General features: G+C 33.7%; 1 protein-coding gene across 6 annotated transcripts; it reads left to right on the top strand.

The window, feature by feature from the left end:
• Positions 1 to 3,032: 3,032 nt before the first annotated feature.
• Positions 3,033 to 25,614, top strand: BNIP2 (BCL2 interacting protein 2). Of its 6 annotated transcripts, none has more exons than XM_039865432.1 (11): positions 3,038 to 3,284; positions 9,296 to 9,402; positions 10,284 to 10,351; positions 10,822 to 10,998; positions 12,654 to 12,830; positions 15,277 to 15,379; positions 16,151 to 16,282; positions 17,469 to 17,555; positions 17,675 to 17,773; positions 18,528 to 18,563; positions 21,002 to 25,614. In XM_039865432.1, the coding sequence occupies exons 2-11, from the start codon at positions 9,353 to 9,355 to the stop codon at positions 21,051 to 21,053; spliced, it is 981 nt and encodes a 326-aa protein (XP_039721366.1). In that variant the 5' UTR covers positions 3,038 to 3,284; positions 9,296 to 9,352; the 3' UTR covers positions 21,054 to 25,614. The 6 variants fall into 6 exon arrangements, with proteins under 6 accessions (XP_039721368.1, XP_039721366.1, XP_039721367.1 ...); XM_039865433.1 differs by having other exon boundaries at positions 3,040 to 3,288; XM_039865434.1 differs by lacking the exon at positions 18,528 to 18,563 and having other exon boundaries at positions 3,033 to 3,284.

Consider the following 25,614-nt stretch of genomic DNA (forward strand, 5'->3'; position numbering starts at 1 on the left):
CATCTTACTGCTGGTCCAAAGTTGGGGTGGGAGTGGGGAGCAGGTAGACTCAGCACATCTTGAAAGTCTATTTTGGCTGACTGCTTTTGTTTTGATGTATGAAGTATAACAAAGTAACATGAATGATTTTAACACAGACACTAAAGCACATATTCAAATAAGTGTTGTTTCTCTCAAAGTTGTTTAGGACTTATCCTAATGATGCTATCATCGTGTAAGACCTGTTTCAGTCTCTTCTTTTGGAGCACAATTATACAGTAATAATTAATTGCTTTTCCATATTGGTCATTATATGATTCTGAATAAATCCTTAGCATTAAAAAAATCCCATTTAATCTGGCTTTCAGCTACTTCTTTTTGTTCCTGGCCTTGCACACTCACTACTCCCCCATGGCTTGTGCTCCAGTCCTGATGAACAATGTGCAGTTAGTTCCTAGCAGCCTCTATGCATTTGCATATGCCATTGCATTTGCTTGAAAGATCCTATTTCCTTCAGAAACTCTTCCTTTACTGTCCGCACTTCCCACTCTCCCTCCAATCTATTTAGCTCCCTTCTATTTAACTGCACCTTGAAAGTACCCAGGTTACCTCGATCCACCAAATTATTTTCTGTCTTCATTTGCCCCTCTCCCTGACTAGTCGGTGAGCTCCGTGAGGGTAGACTTTGTGTCTTTTTCATCTGTACCCTCAGGGCCCAACAGTATTGACTCACAATACTATTCAATAAAAGTTTGTCCAACGATGGCTTGTGAATGAATACAAAGGCTTGTCAAAAGGTTTGTGGATACTTGAATGAAATGCGTAACCTAAGACAACTCTGAAGGTAAATATTTATTTATTTGATTGAGACCTAGTCCATTTCGAGAACCACTATTCAATAAATACTGTTAGGCAAACTATTTCGTCAGTTTAGTAAAATCAGATTCCCGACCTCATGTGATAAGCATTTATATACAATTCCAATTGGAGTTAATATTCATATTTTTTAAAGACAAAACTGTAAACAACTATAGCTATTTGAATAATTTTAGGGTGAGGAAGGCCTATTTAAGTATAACACCGAAAGCAGAAACCACAGAGGAAAAGGTCGATGATCGCTCTCAACTAATTGATCACTTTCCTAATGATACCTTCTACTTTGGGTCTGAAAGCCACCCTTTTTCTTTCTGAATTATTTTCCAAATTTTAAGAGTCTAAATATCTGCCCATTCAAGGAGGCACATAGGAAAAAATAAGTGATTATAAAAATACACTAAATATTGTGTATTTTCCCCGGAAACACAGGGAAAATTGTGTCTTTTCTATGCTTTTTTTCAGATTAACAAATGGACCCATTGTTTAAGGTAGTTCACCTAAAAGTTAAAGGAAAATATATTGAGCATATTATTTGAAAATGTTAACTAGCATATTGTTTGAAAATGTTAGTCCTATGTTTCTGACTTTTTAAACATTCTATGAAGTGTCATTTTTAACTATAAAAAATGGAGCAACCTAAATGTTCAATAAGGAATTATTGGTATGGAAATTTTCCATATTAAAAATGTTGTTGAAATATACTTATTGACCTGAAAGAGTTAATATTTTTAAGTAAAAAAAAAAGATTATAAACTATTAGGTACAAATTATCACAATTTTATAAAAATATGTGCTATTTATGTAGTTATATGTATACAAAAATCTGAGTCTCTTTTTTGCCTTATCTGTAGTTTATCTAATGTCTCAACAGCAAGTATAGATAATTAATGAGATGGACTAAAAAGACAAATACTAGAATGACTTACTCAAAACTGAAGCAAACACTGATCAAGCTTATTAAACAATAGTTTTTGAAATGAAAAAGAAACTAAAAATTGCAAAAATCACCTAACTCTATATCAAATGATTTTCTGCCACCCTGTGGAGAATACTAGTCATTGCAGGACTGAAATAAGCAAAATATGGAACTATTAAAAATCTGTAACTGTAGATGGAATAGCTTATAGCAGCATGGCCCAAGAAGTTGTTTAATTAAAGCTGTTTATCAGTTGATCAGTTTTGTTTGTTTTCTCTGCCAGCTCTTTAGCAAAATTTCTAGAATAGGGGGAAGATAATAATACCTATCACTTACATATGATTATGCCAAGCACTGTTCTTATACCGGACTTTATCTCACAAAAACTATGAAGTAGGTATTATTTCTTTTTCCCATTTCATAGGTGAGACACAGAGCGTTTATCCGCCTACCAATAGTGAGTAAATGTCAAAGCAAGGTAAACCCCAAAGCGGCATTTTGTGTCAATGATTTTAATTTTTGAGCTTTTCAGTTCCTCTCAAGCCTCATCATTCCCTAATGCCTTACTCAAATAGTTGACTGCTGAGCCTTTGCAGAAATTCAGTGGGTGAGATTTTTGAGAGGGATTGTGATATTCTCCAAGCTAATTTTATTCCCTTTAAGCTGTAGAGTAGGGTTGCTACTCAAAGTATGATTCATATACCTGGGCCCTTCAAAGAACTGTTTGTTACGGGTCTACAGCGAGAATAGTACAGAAACTGACCGTAATCATTTAGAAAACTTTATGGCAATTTGATAGGTAAATTGATGGCTACTGACTCTAACGATAAAATGTTTCCAATATTTTTATCTTACCAAAACATGGTCCACAACTAATTGAAAATTTTAAAAATAATAAATTGACCGCTCTGGCCTACATATAGTTTGAGAAGCACTGTTGCAGGGTAAAGCTGTTCACCTCGTGTTTTACCAAACTCCGGATTCTTCTGAGATCCAGTTCTTCAAAATGAGGCCTCGGATATTTTCCGTCCCCTCACTTCGTCCATTTTATAATATACAATTATTGTAGCAATCAATAAAGTCAACATAAAGACTACGTCGAAGAAGCGCCCGCTGCCTCAGAGACGCCGCCAAGAAGGCGTCAAGGGTACCCCGCCAGCCCAGCCCGAAAGTAGGGCAGCCGCGCGCGCGCACGCGCAGACTGGAATCTGCGACGGCGGAGGGGGCGGGGAGAGGGACTCCCGGGCTGCGAGAAGACATTACGCTCCCGCCTCCGCCGCCTGCCGCGCCTGGAGGAGGTCGGGATGTAGTCACTTCCTCCCGGGCCCGCTCTCTGTATCCGGGTCAGCTGCGCCGTTGCCGCTACCTGTGACCAGGATACTGGGCCCGGGTCTCCACCGCTGTCCGAGGGGAGCAGGCTCCGCTCGGCGCTATCTTCTGCGACCTGGCCGTCAGCCCCACGTCGCCGGCCTGGAGGGGCGAAGAAGACGAGGGAGCCAAGGCTTCCTCCGGAGTGAGTGCGGTCCGGGAAGGTTGGACACGGCGGGTCTGGGCTGGGAACAGACCTGGGGGCAGGCGTCTGAGGGGCGCTTTCCCCTGGACCACCGGAGAAAGGTAGCCCAAGGGGTTATTATTCGTAGGGGGCGCTATAGAATTTGCCCGGGAGGCGCTTCCCGGATCCCGCCCTGCTTAGGCCCCCGCCCTTGGCTCGGCTCCTGTTTGCATTTGCCATCCTCACCCCCACACACACCCCTTTTCCGTTTGTGATGATTGTGCTCCGGATGGAACCTGCTCCCTTGTACGCTCCCCTGCACACCCCGGTCTGGGTGTGGTGACTGGGCCTCGTCGATCCCCCGTTTATGACCAGCGTCCGTCCTGGTGTAGAACAAAGAAGCTTGGACTGAGGTGCCTCGTACCCTCGGAGAATAAACGCGGAAGCGGCGTTTGTAATCAGGGCTTTAATAGACCTTCCTACGTGAAAAGTCGGGTTCCTGCATGGATTCAGACACAACCTTTTGCCTGAATACCTGGCAAAAATAATTTGGGTTTCCTGGGTTCATCTGATGCCACTGGAGACCTACTAGATCAACTAACTCATGTTACATGAAAACTATTTGGTTCTATTACGTTGCTTCGGAACTTCCCTTGTCTCTGTCCTGGGAGCTCTTTGAGAGCACAGTTTTTGTCGTGTTCATCTAGGCAGTCATAGTGCCTCCCTTGTAGTTGAAGTGTGTGATTGAGTTTTAGTGTTGCTGTTTTTTTCATCCTCATCTTTTTTTTTTGATTAGGATCTCTGTTTCTCCTAATGTTTAATTTCTTAATTTTTTAAAACAACGTTCTTTCTCTGGTATTTTATAATTCTGCAATTTGTAAATGAACAATTCCTCAAAATTGCAACTTAAGTTGCCCAATTTAATTACCCTGCAGACAGTTATCTTGATCTTACACATCTTATCCATAGTTCTTATCATTTTACATTTTCTCTTAACCCTATTCTTAGTCTTCATAATCTCCTCTCTTGCAGCCTAATATTGTTGGGCTTAAATAGGAAGTATGACAGGTCCACTTCTGCAAACATGGAACTTGAACGACATCATCTTTAGGCATTACAGGACCTTTGAAGCTAAGTGTAACCAAACCTGGCATTAAAACTCTAAAAAGTTACCAGTGAACTGAAGACACTGTGCTGTATTAGAAACAGTCTAGGTCTGGGAACCAGGATGTAGCATCATTTGCTTCGTATATAAGATAAAATGAGGACAATAACACCAGTGTTTTATACCTCGGGAAATTGTTGGTTAGTACATAAGAGGTGATGGATGTACAAGTGGTTGGTAAACATGAAAAGCACTCTTTAGGAAAGCAGTTCTGTTCATTCCATCTGTAGTATTGCTGGTAAAAGGAACAGTGAGGAAGACAGGCATCTAAGAAAGGAAGTAGTATATTTGGCCAGATCCCATAAACTAACTTTGGCTGATAGTGGATTGAAAGGTGTCTTGTTAAGTTTACATCTTATAAAGCAGAATACTAGTATAGTATGACAATTATATTCCAAAATTATAATATTTGTAACCCTGCAACAAAGTGTTAGAGATTAGTTATTAGACTTTAATCTTTTAAAGGTCTCAGGCACCTCCTTATTGGTAATTTAATAAATGTGCCTTTTATAGGTGGCATAATTATCCTTTGCTTTATTGTCACAATTTTAAGAAAAGTCAGCACCGTTGTAGTTTTTCTTGAATTTTGTGTTAACATTTCTGATAGAGTACCTCATTTCATTTTTTAATTGAGATATAATTGACATATAACATTATGTTTCAGCTGTACATGATTCAGTATTTGTATATATTATGAAATCATATCTCCACACTTAGTTATGAAAATTTTTTTTCTTGTGATGAGAACTTTTAAGACCTGCTATCTTAGCAACTTTCAAATATGTAATATAGTATTATTAACTATAATGTTTATGCTGTACATTACATCCCCAGGACTTATTTTATAACTGAAAATTTGTACCTTTTGACCCCCTTTACTCTGTCTGCCACCTCATCCCCACCCCACACCTCTGGCAACCACTGATCTGTTCTCTGTATCTATGAGCTCAGTTTCATTTGTTTTTTGTAGTTGTGTTTCAGATTACATACATAAGTGAGATCATACAGTATTTGTCTTTCTCTGACTTACATAGCATAATGCCCTCAAGGTCCATCCATGTTGTTGCAAATGGCAAGATATCTTTCCTTTTTTATACCCAAATAATATTCCTGTGTGTGTGTGTGTGTACATACACACACACCACATTTTCTTTATCCCTTCATCATAAACACTTAGGTGACTTCCATCTCTTAGCAATTGTAAATAATGTTGCAATAAACATGGGAGTGCATATAATGATTTCGTTTCCATTGGATAAATACCCAGAAGTGGAATTGCTGGATCAAATAGTAGTTCAATTTTTATTTTTTAAGGAACCTCCAAACTGTTTTCCATAGTGGCTATACCAATTTACATTCCCACCAGTAGTGCACAGGGGTTCCTTTTTCTCCACAGCCTGGATAACACTTGTTTTTTGTTTTGTTTGTTTGTTTGTCTTTTTGATAGTAGCCACTTTAACAGGTATGAGATTACATTGTGTTGTTTCATTCTTAAAAACCTACATGACCTTGCTCTCAAGAAAGCTCATAGGATTTTTCCAGGGGTGTTTTGGTGGACCTTAGTAAACATATAGGATGGCCTAAATTATTGTCCTGTAGTGCTACCAGTGTTGCCAACCTCATAGGAAAAAGTGAACATAAATATTTAGAATGAATCCCTTTCATTTAAATAAAGAAGTAAAAAGCTTGCCTGGACATTTTCTTCTGCCAGCTATAATTGATCTCAGCATAGATGGGGTTCCTAGTACCTATTCCAGCAGCAGTGTTAAACTACATAATAGTAAAGTTACCGTTACCGTGTAAAATTATAATTCAGGCATTTCTAAATATGATCGTAATATTTATTTTTGCTCATATTGCCAAGCGGCATGAGTAAATACACTTCTTGGTTGAATTTACCACCACACCTCCCTTCTGAAGCTATGTCAGGAAGAAATTGTCTCCATTGTCTCCTTGATTTTTAACCTAAGATGAGCAACTGTTTTGAATTTGTATCTGTGACCTCCACTGAGAACTGGCATAAGTAATAATGTGCCACAACTACCACAAGTCTGTTGAGAAATCAGGTTATTCCTGTTGCATTATGTTTTAACGAATAGCATCTTAAGTGTTATTTCCCCATTCTAATTTACAAAATCTGAACAAAAAATGGGAAACAGTCACAGTTAACTTTAAGTCAGCAATATCCTGATTTCCTTCAAAATGGTTGTGCTTATATTGCTCCTTTCTCATTTGTTTCCTGTTCTTACAGCTGCTGATGGTAAAGTGCTTCCAAGAACAGTACTCTTTCAATTGTATCAACTGTTTACATCTATCTAGTGGACTTTTCCCCCTAAAGTTCATGATGAAATGGTCAAGGGTGAATCTCTTTATTTCTCCTCCTAGGTTCTGTTTAACTAGCTTATTTAATTATCCCCGAACTAAATATCCATGTTGATACACTGCGGTGTATTTATACCACATGATTCAGTATGATGTTAAAGATTGAATGCATAGGCTAAGAGAGTTGAAGTACTTGGGCCTTCTGTGTTTGGGGGGGCTGTTTTCTAGATCAAGTGGTAAAGCAGCTAAAAAACATGGTTTGTCTTCTAGAATTTCAGAGGATACATATAAAAGCAAAGAGTAATTGTACCAACAGAAATTGATAGTGCATGTATGTGGGTTGCCTCAAATATTTTCATTACGCTTTTTGAGGAGTAAAACATAACAGAAAGCCTATTTACATAATTTAATAAAAATAAGCCTAAGAGGTTGAGCAAACCAAAAGCTTATGATTCTTGTGTCATACTTTACAATTAAATATTTAACTAGTATTTCAAACCTATTATGTGCCAGGCACTGTGCTGGGTGTTGAGAATATAACAGTAGCAATTTTCAGTCACTGCTTTTATTTTCGAAATATTAAATATATTTCCGAGTATGTGGGACATTTGAGAATGATACCTGGAACATCCTGATATCTTCCCAACACCCAGTAAAAAAGGTGAGACAAAATAATAGAAACTTTTCTGATTATTGAATTTAGGGAAATATATTAATTCACTTTAGATTGAGTATCAAAGACTTGAGAAAACATTGAATTAAAAATTTGGAAGGGACTGTCAGTTTTCAGCCTTTAGCAATAGAATGCTTTTGTCTCACTTGAGCGTAACTCTAGAGTAAGTATTAAGTATTTGGGCCTTTTGGCCATACTTTTTTTTTTTTTTTTTTTTTTTAATTAGTTCTGTATTCTAAATAGAAAAGGTTATTTATTAATGTAGGTATTCCTTTTTCGTTTATTTTCCTCCCTAAAGGAAGGAAGAGTTGCTGTCAGAATAACCTATGGAGTGATCATTGAAAGCGTATATTAACTACTGTAAAGTGTAGGCTATTAGAAGCAGAGGAACTGTGAAATATGTCAAGATTATTTTATTTTAAGTGTGTTTTTTATTAATTGCTCAAAACTTTCTGGCTCGCTGTTTTCCCAGAGTATTAAAAATGCCTTACTCCTATATATAAATTAACCGATTTTTCAAAACAAATATTTTGGTTGAGGAAGAGACAGCATTTGCCATTTTTCTGTGCTAACAATTGGATCCTCCAAAATTTAAACCTTTGTTTGAGGTGTTTGAAACTTTTTCTTAAGCATATATATATAAGAATTCAAACTGGAAAGAGCCTCCCAGTCTCAGCAAAGGTGTGAATATAGTTCAGCATGTGAAATCTAGCACTTTAGAAAATTTCTAGTGTAATTTTATTGTTGTTGTTCTAGAATATAATGCTATAGTTGTTTTCTATACAACTTTGTGCATCTTTTGAGTATTATAATAGCAGATAAGGCTACCATAAAACATGACCACATCTTTGTTTTAGAAGACTAGTTGAAGTGAATGTTAATGGCTCGTACCATTTGTTTTATTTGATAAATATTTTAAAAAGTTATTCATACGCAGTTTTTTAAGTCAAATAGTTTAAAAATATTTACTATGAAAATCGGTCATTCTCTTCATCCCTGATCTTCATCCCTTCATCTCTTTCTTCTACTGGAGGTCAACCACTTTTAACCTTGTTTTAATACTTCTAGTAATATCTAGTGTTACCTTCTATCTCTTAAGAAATACTATATGTTTTACTGCTTTTTTAATAAATAACTTTAGACATCTATTGATTTCCTCTGATATAAGTGAACGAAATACTCATTTATACCTCTTGCCTCTTGTCACAACTTTTGTTGCTGTGTTAACCAATTGATTTTCATGACTTCTTCAATGATATATTTAAACCTCTGTTTCTTATTCCATCAACTAAACCAATCTCTGGGTTCCTCACTTGGTAAAATGAGGATATTAACACTCACATCCTTCCTTGGAAAAACTAAAACTAAAATATATGGCTTAAGTTACAACGTGTAGTTACATGAACAAAAATATTCACTAAATTAGGCTGACAGCATACCACTTGGTTCTGCTGAATCATAAGAATGTAAGTGCTGTTTGCTAGTGTTCAATTTCTAGAATCAACCTCTATCCAGAGGACAGAAATTTTAATTATAAGTTTAGACTAGAAAACATATTTATTTAATTTTATTCCTTGCCCTCTCCCCTTGTTTTTACATAATTCACAATATCTAATAAATTTTAAATCACAGCCTGGGACACACATGCATAGATACAACTAAAAACAAATGCGAATATATATACTCTGTTTTCTCATTTTTTTTTAAAGTGATAGTTAGCAATCTAATAAATTTATTTCATGACCACACCATTGAGCTTTAGCTGAATCGTTGATAAGATGGAGGTGGGAACTAAGGTATAAGATTATTGCACCTTTTCAGCAGGTAAAAAGTAAAGTGGAAAATAGGTTATAAATTTTTCTTTTTTCACAGGACATTGGCTCTCCGAATTATCAGGAGTTTATAGTTGACATCGAGTCTAAGCTGAGGATGGAAGGTGTAGAACTTAAGGAAGAATGGCAAGATGAAGATTTTCCAATGTAAGCGATGCTTTTAAATGAAAACAGACTTAAAATAAAACTCCGAAATTTCTTTATTGCAGTGTCACCTATTAAATGAATATTGGACTTAATTTTCTGCTTTTATTTTTAAGAAAAGTGTATTAAATAAATAAGCAAGGATTTTGTAGATCATCTGGCCAGCTACCATAACACATTTGCATTTGTATTTACAATTGTATTGGCCCAGGGTGGGTTAATAGAAAAGAGCAAAGGCAGATCTTGGTTTTTTTTCCCTAATCTTATTGAGAAATAATTGACATATCACTCTTAAGCTTAAGGCGTACAGCATGATAGTTTGCTGGCCTTATATTTAAATGAGATTTCTATGCCATCATGGTCAGAAAACCATCCAGTGCACAGTAAGGTCTCTTAGCAATTGGAATGTAGACAGCTAGTGAGAGTATTGAGTCATTCATTGCATAGTACATGATAATAGTTTTATAGAAATGTTGAACTCAGAAGAATTATAGCCATCATTACCATATTTCTATTGTGAGTAACAATTTAGCTTCATCATACATTGTATCATATATCACATTAAATTCATGCATTCAAATACTTGTTTTTTAGGTTTATAATTTTTACATTTGTTTTATAGTTGTATTTAAAAGCAGTTACATAAAGAATACAAAGAATTTATATCTACTTTTATGTGTTTCTTATGTAAATATGTAGTTAGCTCTGACAGCCTGAAAATATTTTCTTTAAAGGTGGTTTGTAAAGTACTTAAGAAACTGCTTTATTCGGTTTTCCTTGTAATTGTTTCTATAAGCTATTTTTAATAGAGCTTTGAACTTCAAAATTTTTTTTTTAATTTTCTGGTTAAAAAGGGTATGTCTTGGTATGTCTCTGTCTTCTAGACCTTTACCAGAAGATGATAGTATTGAAGCAGATATATTAGCTGTAACTGGACCAGAGAGCCAGCCTGGTAAGAACTTGACACTTTTAGTTTCAGTAAAATGATAGGCTTTAACTGTGCTATTTTTTAGCACATTTCTTTGTCAGGAAAAAAATATACTCAGTGTTTGTTTCATCATAAGGAGCCAAAGAATAAGTTGAATGTTGAAGAAAGCATTTTTGGAATGCTTTGAAAGTTTTTTGGAAATTTAACTTTCCAAAAACAGATCCTTGGTTTTTGGAAATTTCCACACTAAAGAGGTGAGGAGATCATTTTCAGTAGTTAAGAGGTGACTGTAAGGTCTGCCTCTGTTATTTAAAAAGGCATATCCTTGCTGGGATACAGCATCTTGCCTTGATATAGAAGCAATAGTGATCAAAGTCTGAAGTTGTAAATTAGTGCTTTGGGCTTGTGTTTAGTTAATGTTATTTTTCCTAAGGATGAAGTAGATATTTAAGCATTCCTTCTAATATATCCTTCACTTTGTTGATTCATTCCAGGCTCACCGGAAGTTAATGGAAATAAAGTAAGAAAGAAACTAATGGCTCCAGACATTAGCCTGACCCTGGACCCTAGTGATGGCTCTGTATTGTCAGATGATTTGGATGAAAGTGGGGAGATTGACTTAGATGGTTTAGACACACCGTCAGAGAACAGTAATGAATTTGAATGGGAAGGTAAATATTTCATTGTTTTTATCTGACTTTTATTAATGTTTGTCTTTATATACATACATGTTTTTATAATGGCATTCTCATATTAGGATAATTGGAAAAACTTAAAACTTGATCATGAAACCAACTAAAATCAGTGATTAAGGGGTTTTGTTGAAATATGTTATTCTTTAAAGTTCATATTTTTTTTTACTAAGATACGAAATTTTGCTAACACTGAATACTCTCATAGCTTTTGAACTGTTTATGGTAGATTGCACAGGTTTTATTTTTTTTCTTAATTGCCCAATGCTGCAAAGTTTTTTCATGGTTGCTCCCAAAATATCGCTTGATAATTATGGCATATTCTAATAGTTGATCAGCTAAGAAAAAAATCTTTGAAGAGACATATAATTTAGGGAATGTGCTGAAAGTAGTTAAGGGTTTTCAGAGAGGGAATTCCAAAGGGATTTTTCTCAGGGTAGTTTTTTAAATGGATTTGCCTAATAGTGTTGCACTTTGTAAACAACCAACATGAATTAATGTATACTCTTAGCTCCCAAACCTTATATTCCTTATCATTCATTATTTGGAATTCAAAGGAATTGGCATGTGTTTTGCTTTGCGTGCTTTCTTTAATTAGATAATTGTCTACAGTATCTTTGTGTAGTTGTTAATATATGTAGTCCATCTTTAAAATGATTTTTACTTCAAAGCAGTATTTAAGCACTAGGTATCTTATCTGCAGTAAAGAGTAAGATCCTTGATAATGCTGTATCTTTTATTCCTTTTTTCTTCCGTTTTTCTGGTTCAATGAGCAGTCCAGTGATAAGCAGTATTTTATAAAGATACTGAAATAGTTTTCTGCCTATGTGTTTTGTCTCTTCTTTCTTTAATGCTGCTGTAGTCATTTCCTGGAAGGATATTTTCCGTTAACAGCTTTATCTTGGAAACAAACAACTAACATGCAGTAGGTTCCCCTCCCCCATCTTTTGGTAAGGACTACGATACTAAAATTTTGAAAATCGTTACATCGTTAAAAATCAGCTAAAATGCATTCTGGAAATATAAATTACACCTAATCATTGATGCTTATGCTTTGGCTAATATCAATTTAAAATATACTTTTGCATGTACACTTCAGAATATTATCAATAAATTTCCGCTTTATAAAACTGATCAAATGGGAAATAATGATTGATTAGTTAACCACGTTCTATCTGGTTTTATAATGTTTGGAGAATAATTTATTTGCTCAACAATGACAAAAAGGTGGCTCCCAAAAAATTACTTTAAATAATTATAGCGTTGATAGCTGTCAAGGACAGTGTTGTTATAAACAGAATCTGAAAAGGCATTGCAGAGCCAGTGCACTAAGATTTTGATGCCTATATGAATTATCTTTTCTGAATTCGTGGATATACATTGCACTGTAATTAGGTGTTTTCTGAATTAGGCAATTCAAAAAAAGTTAAAGAACCATGATTTCCAAAAGCATAAAATAGCCTCATCAAGAGCAAGCCTTTTCCTTTATTGTGGAAGAAATACTTAAAATTCCACAGAAGGTATAATGAAAACTTCTCTGAACATTCTAATTAGATAGTAAAGTGGTTAACATGTAATTTGATTTTTATGGTATAAATAACAATTTGGGATTCAAAAACCTTTTATTTTGACAGATGATCTTCCAAAACCCAAAACTACTGAAGTTATTAGGAAAGGCTCAATTACTGAATACACAGCAGCAGAGGAAAAAGAAGATGGGCGGCGCTGGCGTATGTTCAGAATTGGAGAGCAAGACCACAGGGTTGATATGAAGGCCATTGAACCCTATAAAAAAGTTATCAGCCATGGAGGTAAGAGTTGCCAAAGAGTATTCAGATTTTTTAAAGCAACATCGGAAACCTAAATGCTCAAACTCTCCCTTGACATTACATAATTTAAAGCATAATAAACATCATGTCATTTTCGAAACATAACAGGTTTGAAGTAAAAGGATAAAACCAACATTTAAAAATCGTTAATACATGCATACAGTAAGTTCAAAAGCTGTAAATGTGCATTAGAAAATGTCTCTCTCCGACCCCATTCCTAGATCCCTCCCAAAACTAGGACTTTACTTTCTCCCTTTTTTATCCATTTATAATTTATATACAGTGAAATGCTCTAACTCTTTTTTTTTGTAACATTTGCAATTTTTTTCCAGCTTCATTGAGATATATTTGACATATAACATTGTATTATAAATTTAAGGTGTACAACCTGATACACATGTATTGCAAAGCGATTACCACCATACCCTTAGCTAACACCTGCATCAGGTCACATAATTACCATTTCTTTTTTGTGGTGAGAACATTTAAAATCTACTCTCTTAGGAAATTTCAAGTATTTAATACAGTATTATTAACTATAATCACTAAACTGTACATTAGATCCCCAGAATTTGTTCATCTTTTAACTAGAAGTTTGTATTCTTTGACCAACATCTCCTCTTTTCCCCCAGCTCTTAGTCACCACTGTTCTAGTCTCTGTGTATGAGATTTTGGCTTTTTTAGGTCTGACAAATACCTATATAACCATATATACCTACACCCATAGACATAGAAAACATTTTCATTGCCCCAGAAAATTCTCTAATACTCCTCCCCAACAAGTACCTCCTCTCCAATAATCACTATTCTCATGTCTACCCTTATGATTAGTTTTGCTTGTTCTAAAACTTTATATACCTGGAATCATATAGTGTACACTTGTTGGTCTGCTTTTGCTCAGTCTGAATTTTTTGAGAGATTCATCCATATTGTTGCATGCATCTGTAGTTCATTCCTTTTTATTGCTGAGTGGTATTTCATTGCATGGGTAAACCACAGTTTGCTTATCCATTCTCTTGATGGACATTTTAGTTGTTTCTGGTTTGAACTATTAGAATTAAAACTGCCATGAACATTCTCGTACAGTCTTTAGTGGATATAAGTAAAAGCTGGCTTTTTAAACTATGATTCTTAATGTGCATTAAAACCCAGAACGTATCATTCATCTTTACCACAAAGTAGAAAATTAGTTCATTCCACATTTTTATGCAGTACATACTTTGTATATTTGTGGAATATATAAAAATATAAGGCTTTGTCCCTTAAGAAATTTACAAGTCAAGTAGGTAAAGCTATGAAGTACAATTATAACTTCTCTCAGTCTGAGGGTGCTTTATATAGAAGTACACGTAGGCATTGTGTAAATAGCACTAGAATTATTGTAGTAATCAAAATACAACTCACTCTGTGAGCATGTCATTTTACCTGAAATCTTCCTAATGCAAGACAGGGGCCACATAGGTCAAGCAGATTGGTTTTTTCACATAGAGTCATTTCTACTTAATTTATTCTCTGCCAAATACAGTCTCCTGCTTATTTCTGTAGTCTTCATTCATCTGAAAGCAGATCACTTGAATATTTGTAGTTACATTATTCTGCCTAATTTAATCTTATTCAGATGAAAAAAAAGATAATTTGGATCAGGAAGTCCACAGACAGATTAATTCAGCAGGTTCATAGGAAGCAAGTTGTGAGACGTACCTCATGATTTCAACATAATATTTTTCAGAAATGATACTTTACTTTTCTTACGGAAAAATAATTAGAGCATTTTATCCTATTGAATTATCACGATACGTTTTGTGACTAAAGGATTAATAAGAAGGGTAATGAAGATTCTAATATACTTGAAATATCCAAACCTTTTCAGTGCATGTTTGTAAATAATAGAAATGAAATTTAAAGCTAAAATATTTGTTATTGGACACAATCTCTAATATCTAGAGATTGTAATTGAAACATACACATTTTAGCACTGGTTTTCTTTACTTAGAATTATGTCAGAGGTGTGATTTTTTTTCTTTAGTATTAATACCCTAAAATCTACAAAATAGGTATCGTCGAATGTAAAACTACTTTTTAAAAAGCACCCACTTTAAAATTTAAGTGGCATAAAAATGTTTTATTGCAGATAGTATGTTGTGTCTGCTTGGATTATATTACTGTATTTGTCTACTTGCTAAAATAAGTCTGCATTTCTGATTATGCTGGTTTAAATGGGTTTCTAGTTTTTATGCCCACCTTTTCCTCTTCAAATTTCTTTGTTCTCTTGAGAAGAGTGTATTTAAAGATTTAAAAAATATAAATAACTTTGATCCAGAAATTTGTGGAAAGTAAACCATTATACTCTATCAGCCATACAGATGTCCTCTGTAAAATCTTCAGAGTAAAATCATGCTGGTGACTTTATCTTTGGTTTCTTTTTCAGGATATTATGGAGATGGATTGAATGCCATTGTTGTGTTTGCTGTCTGTTTTATGCCTGAAAGTGGTCAACCTAACTATAGATACCTGATGGACAATCTCTTTAAGTAAGTGTATGTTCACAAAAATGTTTAGATAGAATTCTGAGTTAATTGGATCTCCAATTTAAGTAAGTGAACTTTAGCTGGGTAAAAATTATAAATATCACAGTTCTGATTCTTACTAAGAACTTATTCTTTGGTATTATGAAACTATTTGTTTTCCAGCTTGACAGAAAAAAATGTTATTTTAAAACAAGAATGGGCATTTTAGATTATCTGTTCCAACTTCTTTATTTTACATTTGAGGACATGTTAAGTGATTTTCATCCCAAAATCATACGACTAAATTACCTTTACCCCCAAGAAGCCAAATGTAACTAAGCTGACTCAGTTCTGTTGTATTTTCAGAGTCAAGTTAGTGCAGTTTTTTAAAATTTTATTGTGGAAAATTTCAGACATATCCAAAGGTAGAGACGTGTATATTGAATCTTTGTGTACTAATCATCCACTTCTACAATTACCAATTTATATTTCATTCCCACAATTTATACTCCACTGTAATTTTAAAGCAAATCCCAGACATTATATCATTTCATCTATAAACATTTCAATATATATTTCTAAGAGATAACTCAGTTTCCTCAATATATATAATTAATTTTAAAAATAAATAAAACATAACCCTTTTTAAAATAGTCATTATACCAACTAATGCTGTGTCAAAATTTTAATTGTTTTTGCTATTGTGGTAAGAGAGAAAGGAACTGTATAATTTGGATAACCTAGTTTTGTCTTGCAAATCTATATTTAAGGCTTAAGTTTAATTTCTTTTTACAGGTATGTTATTGGCACTTTGGAGCTTTTAGTAGCAGAAAACTACATGATAGTTTATTTAAATGGTGCAACAACTCGAAGAAAAATGCCCAGTCTGGGATGGCTCAGGAAATGCTACCAGCAAATTGATCGAAGGTACTGTAAATACAAGTTGAAAGCTAAACTGAATAATTTTTATAATAGCCTTATTAGATTAAATTTTATTTTCTGTTGCCACATAAAGGCACCTTGTGTCCACTTCCTAGATCACATTTATTATTTTCATTGCAAGTTTCTATTTTTTGAGATAATATTTTAGAATGTTATGAAAGAAATTGGTAGTTTTGATGTTTTTTAAAGAATAACTTGAATTCCTTAAAACAGATACTTAATAGCTCTTTATTTCTCCTTATTTTTACCACATTGAACATTTTCCTATAATTTACAATTGGGGAAAGGATGGAGAACTTAGTACATTTCTATTTTATTACATTCTGAGTTTTGCCTAATTTATAGTGTTAACACATTTTATGTTATGGTACTTGTTTAACTGTAATCTTTCTTTGGAATGAGTTCTTGAAGTATATTCTCCTTCGAGTTAGTCATCCATGCTAATGAAGGAACTTTGATCCTCCAATTGACTTGACTTGACCACAGCTAATTCAGACTACTTTAATCAGCTCAGACTCATTAATAGGTTTCTCTTCATACCTCACCATGATAATGGCTAGTTCTTGTGATTTAAGAAAATCCTTAATGAGTACTTTATTTAAGTGTGAAATTATGTGTGATAAAAATAGTTTTTATTTGGTCATTTTAAGTTGTCTAGAATAATGCCTTCAGTTTTTAATAAAAGTGTTAGACATCATAAGAATACAAGATCTGATTCATGTTGCCTGTTCCTGTGGTGATCTCCACTCCTACCTTTGCACAGCGCCTTTCATGGTGTTGAAGATATTAGTACCAGTTTGCCCTCACTCCTGAAAAATGAAAATAGTTTACTTCTCTATGCAGTATTGGTCCCTACCATTGGTTGACAGTGCTGAAGACAAGTGAATATATGCTAAGAGACATTTAACAACAGGCTACACATAAATTTAGACAAATGAAGTAAAGTTTATTTTACAGCAGTAAGAATGACCATCACAATTCAAGTGCCAATAGCATACCTGTAAAAAGCATTTTCATGTCTTTAAAGGAATCTCACATTGCACATGTAAATGGGAACTCTTGGATGAGGGATTTCAATTAATTTTGTATATAAACATCCACATACTTATTTAATGTCTTAACTTCTAGCATTAGAATTTGTAGAGCTTTTTAACTTTTTCTTTTACTTCAGGTTACGGAAAAACCTAAAATCTCTAATCATCGTACATCCATCTTGGTTTATCAGAACTCTTCTGGCTGTTACGAGACCATTTATTAGGTAATTTTCTGAGGGCATTGACTTTTTAAAAAAGCAAAAATACAAACTCCCTATATGAATTTCTTGTCAGTTCTGTTGGTCAGAAATATTGAGGTAATTATTTTTATTTTTTTTCATAGCTCAAAATTCAGCCAAAAAATTAGATACGTCTTTAATTTGGCAGAACTAGCGGAACTTGTCCCCATGGAATATGTTGGCATACCAGAATGCATAAAACAGTATGTTTTGTTTTATTTCTTTAATTGTATTGGATCTTATATGTTGATGTGCAAGAGGTAAATATTTTTCAATACTCATTTTTTCTCACTTTGTATGTTATAAATATTTCGTAACTTCTCTTATTTTTGTAACAAAGAAAAAGGGGAAGAAGCCATTTTCCAACACCTTCCCCTTAAGTCACCATTTTCTTCAGGATATCAGTTAAAGAAGTAAGAAGAATTATTTCTGGTTGTGATTCATTTATATTTGTAAAGTCTTGTTACGCTCTAAGAGATGTACTGACCTGATTTTGGTTAATAATACAGAATATTCTCCAGACTTAAGCATGCTGCCCTCCTAATTTGAGTAAGCTCATCATGACGTTGAATAATCATATTACTAGAGAAATAAAATGTAATTTATATCATCATAACCTTAATACTTTCCAGTGGTGAGAATTTACTCTGTTTACCAAATTCACTTACATCCATCTAATTTTTAAAAGAACTTGGTAGAGGCTGTTAACATAAATACTTGAGTATCACAGTGTTATAATATAGAAAAAAGTTTCTTTGGTCTATTAGTTAATCTGAGGTTTTAATCTGTTTGATGTGTCAAAGCCAGATTTCTTAAGTCAGGTTTGACTTTCTACATTAGTATATTAAATAATTTTGGTTTTGCCTTCAAACTTATATGCATTTCAGTGCCTTTTTTTAAAGTTTTTGTTCATCTTCATAACATGTATATTCACTGAAATAACTCTTCCCTACCAAGGTATGAAGAAGAAAAGTTAAAAAAGAAACAGAAAAGGTATATGCACACCTTGACTGGGTTGCATCTAGACTAGTCCATTTGCATTGCACAGACTAACTCTTCCTTATTGGTTGGTTAGCTTGTAGACAAAGATAATAGCATTTGTAAATATAAATATGCCCCAGAATTCAAATGCAGAGTGAATTCAAAGTTCCTGGTGCTGAACCATAGCTTGGATTCACTTTGTTTTAACATTATATGTAATGCCAATTAGGAATTAACGGTCACAGCCCATCTTCCCTCCTTTTTGGTATAAATACTGATGGTAAAACCAGAGAAATTACTAAGAATACTATTTGAAAAACCAATTACTTTGAAGACTTTATCTCTTTCACTGTATTTTTTTAAATCTGTAAGTTGGTCTTTTGAAATATTTGAGTGCTTTTTTAAGAAATCAATTTATTTCTCTGGGGTTGATGATTATATTTGCAATGCATGTATTCTTTGGCTAACCAATATTGATTTCTTTGTATGCTTAAGTGGCCTGCTAACCAGTCAAATTCTACATGTGATAAAATACCTAAAAGTTTTAATGTTCCATTTAATAGTTAAACACTCTGCTTTCCATCTTAAATTTAATTTTGAGTACTTCTGCTTTGAGCATAACAAACTATTATCTTTTAATACCTTGGCATAGAAGATGAAAGGCAAGGGTATAAAACAGTTACATTTTATATAGTAATTTTAAAAAGTGTAGGATCTGGATCTAACTTGTTAATGGACTTTTAAAATATTGACAATTAGCAATACAGTTTAATACAATCTTAAGAGTTAAAGTGAGAGATTTATATGTAGTTATCATTTTGACCGTTCTAAGTAACCAGTTCTAAGTAACTAGAACTGGAACATTCTTAACTTTGGACATATTTTAGCTCTGTTGATGAGCAGGAATTCAGTTGACCATGTGATAGAATCATAGCTTACATTTTTAAATGACACTTTACGGTTTAACAAACACTTTTAACTTAGAGATATGGACAGTGACTTTAGATCTTGCTGATTTCTCATTCCTTTCTAGGCATTGGTGTGCATTTGCCAGACAAGTGGCTAAAATTAAAAATATAATCTGTAATTGTAGAACATTTCGAAGCCAGCTGCTTCATGGATTTCAAAATGAATTGCCTTTATTTATGAAATCTGCTACATTGGGCCTTTTACTAAGTTCTTAGTATTTAATTACCTATTAAGTAATTTAATAAGTAGTTTAGTAGGACTGTACTTTTTATTGAAATATGTTGTTTGCAACCTAGCACTACTATTTTATCTTTCTTTTTCTTTCTTTTTTTTCTTTTTGTTTAACCCTAAGTAGAACCATTACATTTATCTTCCAGGCACTTCTTAGTTTTTGTACAAAGTTTCTGTAGCCTTAAAAAAACAATTATAAACTTTCATCAGCTTGAAAATGATAACATTCAAGTTTTGAAAATAGTGGGGCACATTTTTAAAACCAAAAGTTAACAGAGACGACATGGAGAGGAACTTAAGGTGAAATCTTTATGAGTACTGGTGATAAGATAAAAAACCGAGTGTTGAATGAAGTGCAGTGATGCATCACGTAACCACAGGGATGTGTTCTGAGATTAGGTGTCATTAGGTGATTTCTTGGTTGTACAAACATCTTACGAGTGCACTTACACAAACCTAGATGGTATAGCCTAGGCTGTATGGTATAGCCTATTGATCCTAGGCTACAAACCTGTACAGCATGTAACTACTGAATACTGTGGGCAATTATAACACAATGGTAAATGTTTAAGCAATATCTAAACATAGAAAAGATACAGTAAAAATACAGTTTATAAAAGATTTTAAAATGGTACACTCATATAGGGCACTTATCATGAATGGAGCTTGCAGGACTGGAATTTGCTCTGCGTGAGTCAGTGAGTGAATGGTGAGTGAATGCAAAGGACCAGGACATTACTGTACCGTATTGTGTTGCTCTGTGATGTTACAACATCACTAGGCAATGGGAATTTATAATATGGGACCATCACCATATATGCAGTTTGTCATTGATTGAAATGTCATTATGCGGCATATGACTGTCATGACATTTTAATATTTCACTTAACAAAATCATTTTTGAGAGAATTATTCCTGCCACTCTCATCACTTAGATCCCTGCCTCAGCTGTGTTACAATTCAACATTTCTTTCTGTTGTAATTTTAACTTTAATAAAGTTTATATGCATTTCTATGTAAGTGTTTTAAAATCTTTAAAGAAACCACAGTCACATTTCTTGCCAGTGTCCTCTTGACTTTAAAAATTATTTTTTCTGGTTGGGGAAGTGTGTGGTAACCTTTTTACTATGTCTGCTTCTTTGCAAAGCTTTGTTTTTAACAGAATAATATTCTATGCTAAAAATAATCATTATTTTTAGAAAATTGTTCAGTTGCTGGTGTTTTATTATCTATATTTTTTCATTAAACAGAGTTGATCAAGAGCTTAATGGAAAACAAGATGAACCAAAAAGTGAACAGTAAGTTTGGCATCTAGTCCAAACAAGATTGAAGAATGTGCTGATGAAGCAATGCTCTTTTTTGCATTTATAATGCATTTATTAGCCCTGATTTTTATGTAACCTGTTACAAAATTGACTTGACTTTTTAATGGACTTTTGTATAAGAGACTGTTCACTGCTGTATTGGTTTGCAAATCTCTTGAATTTAGCTATTAACTAGCCAATTGTAATCATTTTATATTTTATATTGCTAAAAGCAAAGAACCACACTTTATATAAAGCAGTTTTTGCATATGTTTATTGAATGATGCGTCTTCTTCAGTAAAATATTTATATGCCTAAATGGTAAAGGAGAGAGATAATATATATTTTTATGTTTTGAGCAATTTTTTAATGTATACCTATCTTGTGGAAAAATATGCAAGTAAATAAGACCATGATTTTATAAAGTGCATGTTAGATTTTTGCATTTTGTATATGGTTAACTACATTTCCTGGGTAACTTAAAAAATAAAGTGGCTCATAAGGTGAGGGACAGTTAAACTGGTTGTCATGAATACCCAAAGGTCATGTACATAATCTAAGTAGATTAGTACCATCCTAAGCATTTTTTTATCACTTAATGTATATTGTTACTGAATTCGGAAGCACAGATACAAGTGTATTGCACACTTTTCCCTTTATAAACTTACAGATAAGTCAGAAAAGTCATTTTTAAAACTAGAGAATATAAGAGAGTAAGAATTAGGGTTTGTGTATATATGTATATATGGGACATTTTGTCTCCTGGTCAAAAGTGAGAACTTTATAAAAATCTTAGGTTTGTTCACTAATGTGAAATAAGCTGTGTCCAGGGTATCACTCTCCTGAATTTGTATGAGTGCAGTGTAGTCAGAGAATGTGATGAGTTATTCACTGTCAATAGTGTTCTCTGGAAAACAGGAGCTGCTTTTTTTAACTGCTCTCATTGTGAGCACTTTACCAAAATACTTCCATATCAGTTATTTCAACTTGATAGGTGTTTGACCTAGTCAGCTATGGTGTGTTTTCACATTTTCTGTTGAATCGTATTGACAGTACTGTAAATTATTTTATAAGTCTTAGAGTATCATTATTACACTGTTTTGGATGACACATTTGATATAAGCATATAAACTCCTTAATTTGGTAAATACCTTGACTCTACATTGAAATAAATTGTACTTATGCCCCCAAAGAGAACTTAATTTACCCACAAAACCATCCTAAAACAGCAGTTCGGTCTAATAGTGTGTCATGTACTCATGTGACTCATACATTTGGTAAAATTAGTACCTTCCTAATTTGAGGGTCAGACCATACTCCAGCCCTTCCTATAAGGTAATTTAAAAACGTGTCCTAGAGTAGCACAATTGAAGTGAATAAGAGCTAAGCTTTTAAGATTTATTCTATCCTAAACTGAACATACATGTTGCTTTAAGCATTGCCAATTTTAGTACAAAGTTTCTATCGTGAAAGATTTTTACTTTATTTTTTGTCCTCCTCAGTCATAAACTTGGCGTGCTAACGTAAGTCCAATTATGGGAGGTGTTGGAGGGTTCCCAGGTTGAGACTTTCCTCCGCAGCCTCCTTACTTGACTTGGATCCAGCAGCTGTAGGCAGATCCTGAACTAATCTCATAGTGAATAAAGTCAAAACCATTATTGCTTAAATGTTAGAAACACTTTGTTCTGAACAAGCAAACTAACAATAACTTAGACATTCCTTCTAATTTGACCAGATGAAGATTATGAATTAAAGGATCATTGGATTTAATTATGATTAGAGTCTATATTTTAGAGCACTTTAAGTAGTCTTTTATCTGTAAGTCTTCATCTCCCTCAAAATAGGCTGAGCTTTTTAATCGTGGTTTTCTTTGTTTCTTCAGTTTCAACACTTTTTTGGGTTTATTGACCTTTCCTTGTGCAAGCATTGTTCCCAACTACAGATACAACTTGTTACGAAAGTGGCGTGTTTTCCTTAATACTTTTTTAAAGTAGAAGTAGTCTGCATTCTATTAAAACATTAAAATTCATATGGAATAGTAATAACACTTGGGATATAACGAAAGGATGCACTACTCTAACCTACACCTTAATGGAATCTGGTATAGGGATTTGCCCCATAATAAATGTTTCATAATTATGGGACTTAAGATCATAACGTAGATTAGAGGGAAAGCATTTATTTAAGTTTGTTATTTGTAATTTGTATTGTTGTAACATTTTCCCCATACCATTCAGTTTTAATTTTCCACTACTGATTGAGGTGAAAGTACTTATAACTGTATTTTATCTTTCCGCTGGGGTCATAGATCCAACTTAACTGATTTAATTTGATGCATCTTTCATTTTTTGTTCATTATACTTGGGCTCTGAGTGCCTCTTTTTAGTCAGAAGTTTCTCATATAAAGTAATTTAAAGTAATTTGATTGTATTCTGCTTGGTCATATTCCTAAAAAGTACCAAGGAAAGATGCTATATTGACCTCACAGTTTAAACTTAATAGTCTTTATTAATAAACATGATTAGTAAATATGATTGAGTAATAAATATGTTTCTAAGTAGAACCTAGCAAGCAATTGGAAAGGAAGTAAGAGGAAAAACTACAAAAGGGAAAGAATTAACTGTTACCTGAGATCCCACTGAATGAGTCCCTGTTAAGGGGAGTACTGTGTATGACAGACTTTGGTACCATTTCTCGTATCCAGCGGGAAAACCTGCAGGCTACACACAGAATATGTGAATAAGGAGACTACAGAATGAAGCGGGGAAAGGGTGATAATACCTAGAATGAGAATTTCTAATTTCTTCTGCTTTATCACTTCATATAGAAGCAAGTTGGAACAGAGAGGGTAAGCATTTACAGTACTCGGATTAAAGTTTAGAACTAGGTTATTTTGTAGTTTTCCTAAATGGACATCACTATTTAGTAACTGCACTGAATACCAAAATTTGCTGATTGACAAGTATAGGTAGAATTTCTTCAACTGCTATTCCAGAGTTTAACAAGGTAAGGGATCTGATTTTTGGTAGAGACTTTGTAAATGAGTATATACAGCAATACTATTTTGCTGTTCTTATGTATGTGCTCAGGGAATTTGAAAGTGATTTAATGTAGGAATTGGCTTTTTAGATTTCTTCAGTTGATAAATTAGTATTAGGACATATCAGGCAAGACAGGCTAGTTTCCTGATGAAATTGGTTAGGTTGTATATAAGATTACAGTAGCTTATCCTTCCTTTTCCCATGTTATATATGGAAAATTGCTAACAGTGCTCAATCAGAAGGGAGTAGCGGATAGGCTGAAAATTGAGCTTGCTACCCCATTCTCATTGTTTTCATGCCTATATTTTTCCCATCATATAGTTTTTTGAGAAATGGATCACAAATATCAAAGGGATGGGATAGGTAGAGGAATTAATGTGCTTATAAGTTAAACCAACTATTCTGTTAGAATTTTTCTTGTCATAGGGAACAGGAATTGTGTAATTTTGAGTTGCTAGGAGAGAGTCAAGAATTTAGACTTACATAGGAAGGTCAGCTGGTTAGGGAAGTGGGAGATTATTAATGTTCTAAAGTACAGAGGAATTACCTAGGGAGCTTTTCACTCCTCTTCCCGTCCCAAGATTTGGAATGTATTAGAGTCAAATTGATGGTGAGTCCTTGTAGTGTAACTTTCTTTTAAAGTTCTAAATAGTAATTGAATATAAAGTAATGTGTTGAACAGTAAAGAGTGACACTAAAATGTGACACTGAATGGAACTGTTACTTCGTTGGAACTGTATATGATAGAACTACTTAATTTCTTATGTTTTGAGAACTAAAAATTTCCATGAAAAGTTCACATAAAGCACTTAATAACAAATTAGATACCAAGTGAAAAGCAAGGGTTTAATGCTTTCAAATTAATAGAGAATTATATTAAGCTGTTTTCTTCAGATAGCTGTTTGATTCTAAGACATTCTACAAAAGGTTTAAAATATTTGCATTTTGAAATTTTTGTTTTTATATTCAGTGTGACTAAGGAGGAACTTGGAAATTATTAGCTACTCCACTTGCACTTTTTGTATATGGAATTTCTAAAGTTCTGCACCTTAAACAATTATTTACATAAACTGAGCTAGTAAACATCGGTGGTGTTCAGGGTCACCGACTTCCACAGCCCTTGGGGCATCATTCAAATAGAACACAATTCAGAGTTTGTTAGATACTAACGCACTTTGATATATATTTCAAAAATTCAAATATTTTCCTTACCATTGGTTCACATGTTGCCATTTAGAAAAAATTAATGTACTGTGATCATTTTACTAGTATTCAGATGATGTTGCCTAGCCTAGTGCTGTCATTTTACAGTGTGAGAAATTCAGTTCTGATGACTGTGCAAGATGTTGATGTGGTCCCTGTAATAAATACTAGGGTTGTCTGTCTTGATTTACTAAGGAGATGTAATATTTTGTTTTCCTTCTGACTTGTTAGGAATACAATAACTTGTGTCCTGATCTGTTGCATATCATATTTTTGCAACATTAATGAATTTAAATAAATTAATTGGAAAGTTTG

The sequence above is a fragment of the Pteropus medius genome, unplaced genomic scaffold, assembly GCF_902729225.1.
Source record: "Pteropus medius unplaced genomic scaffold, Ma_sr-lr_union100, whole genome shotgun sequence".
NCBI lineage: Eukaryota > Metazoa > Chordata > Mammalia > Chiroptera > Pteropodidae > Pteropus > Pteropus medius.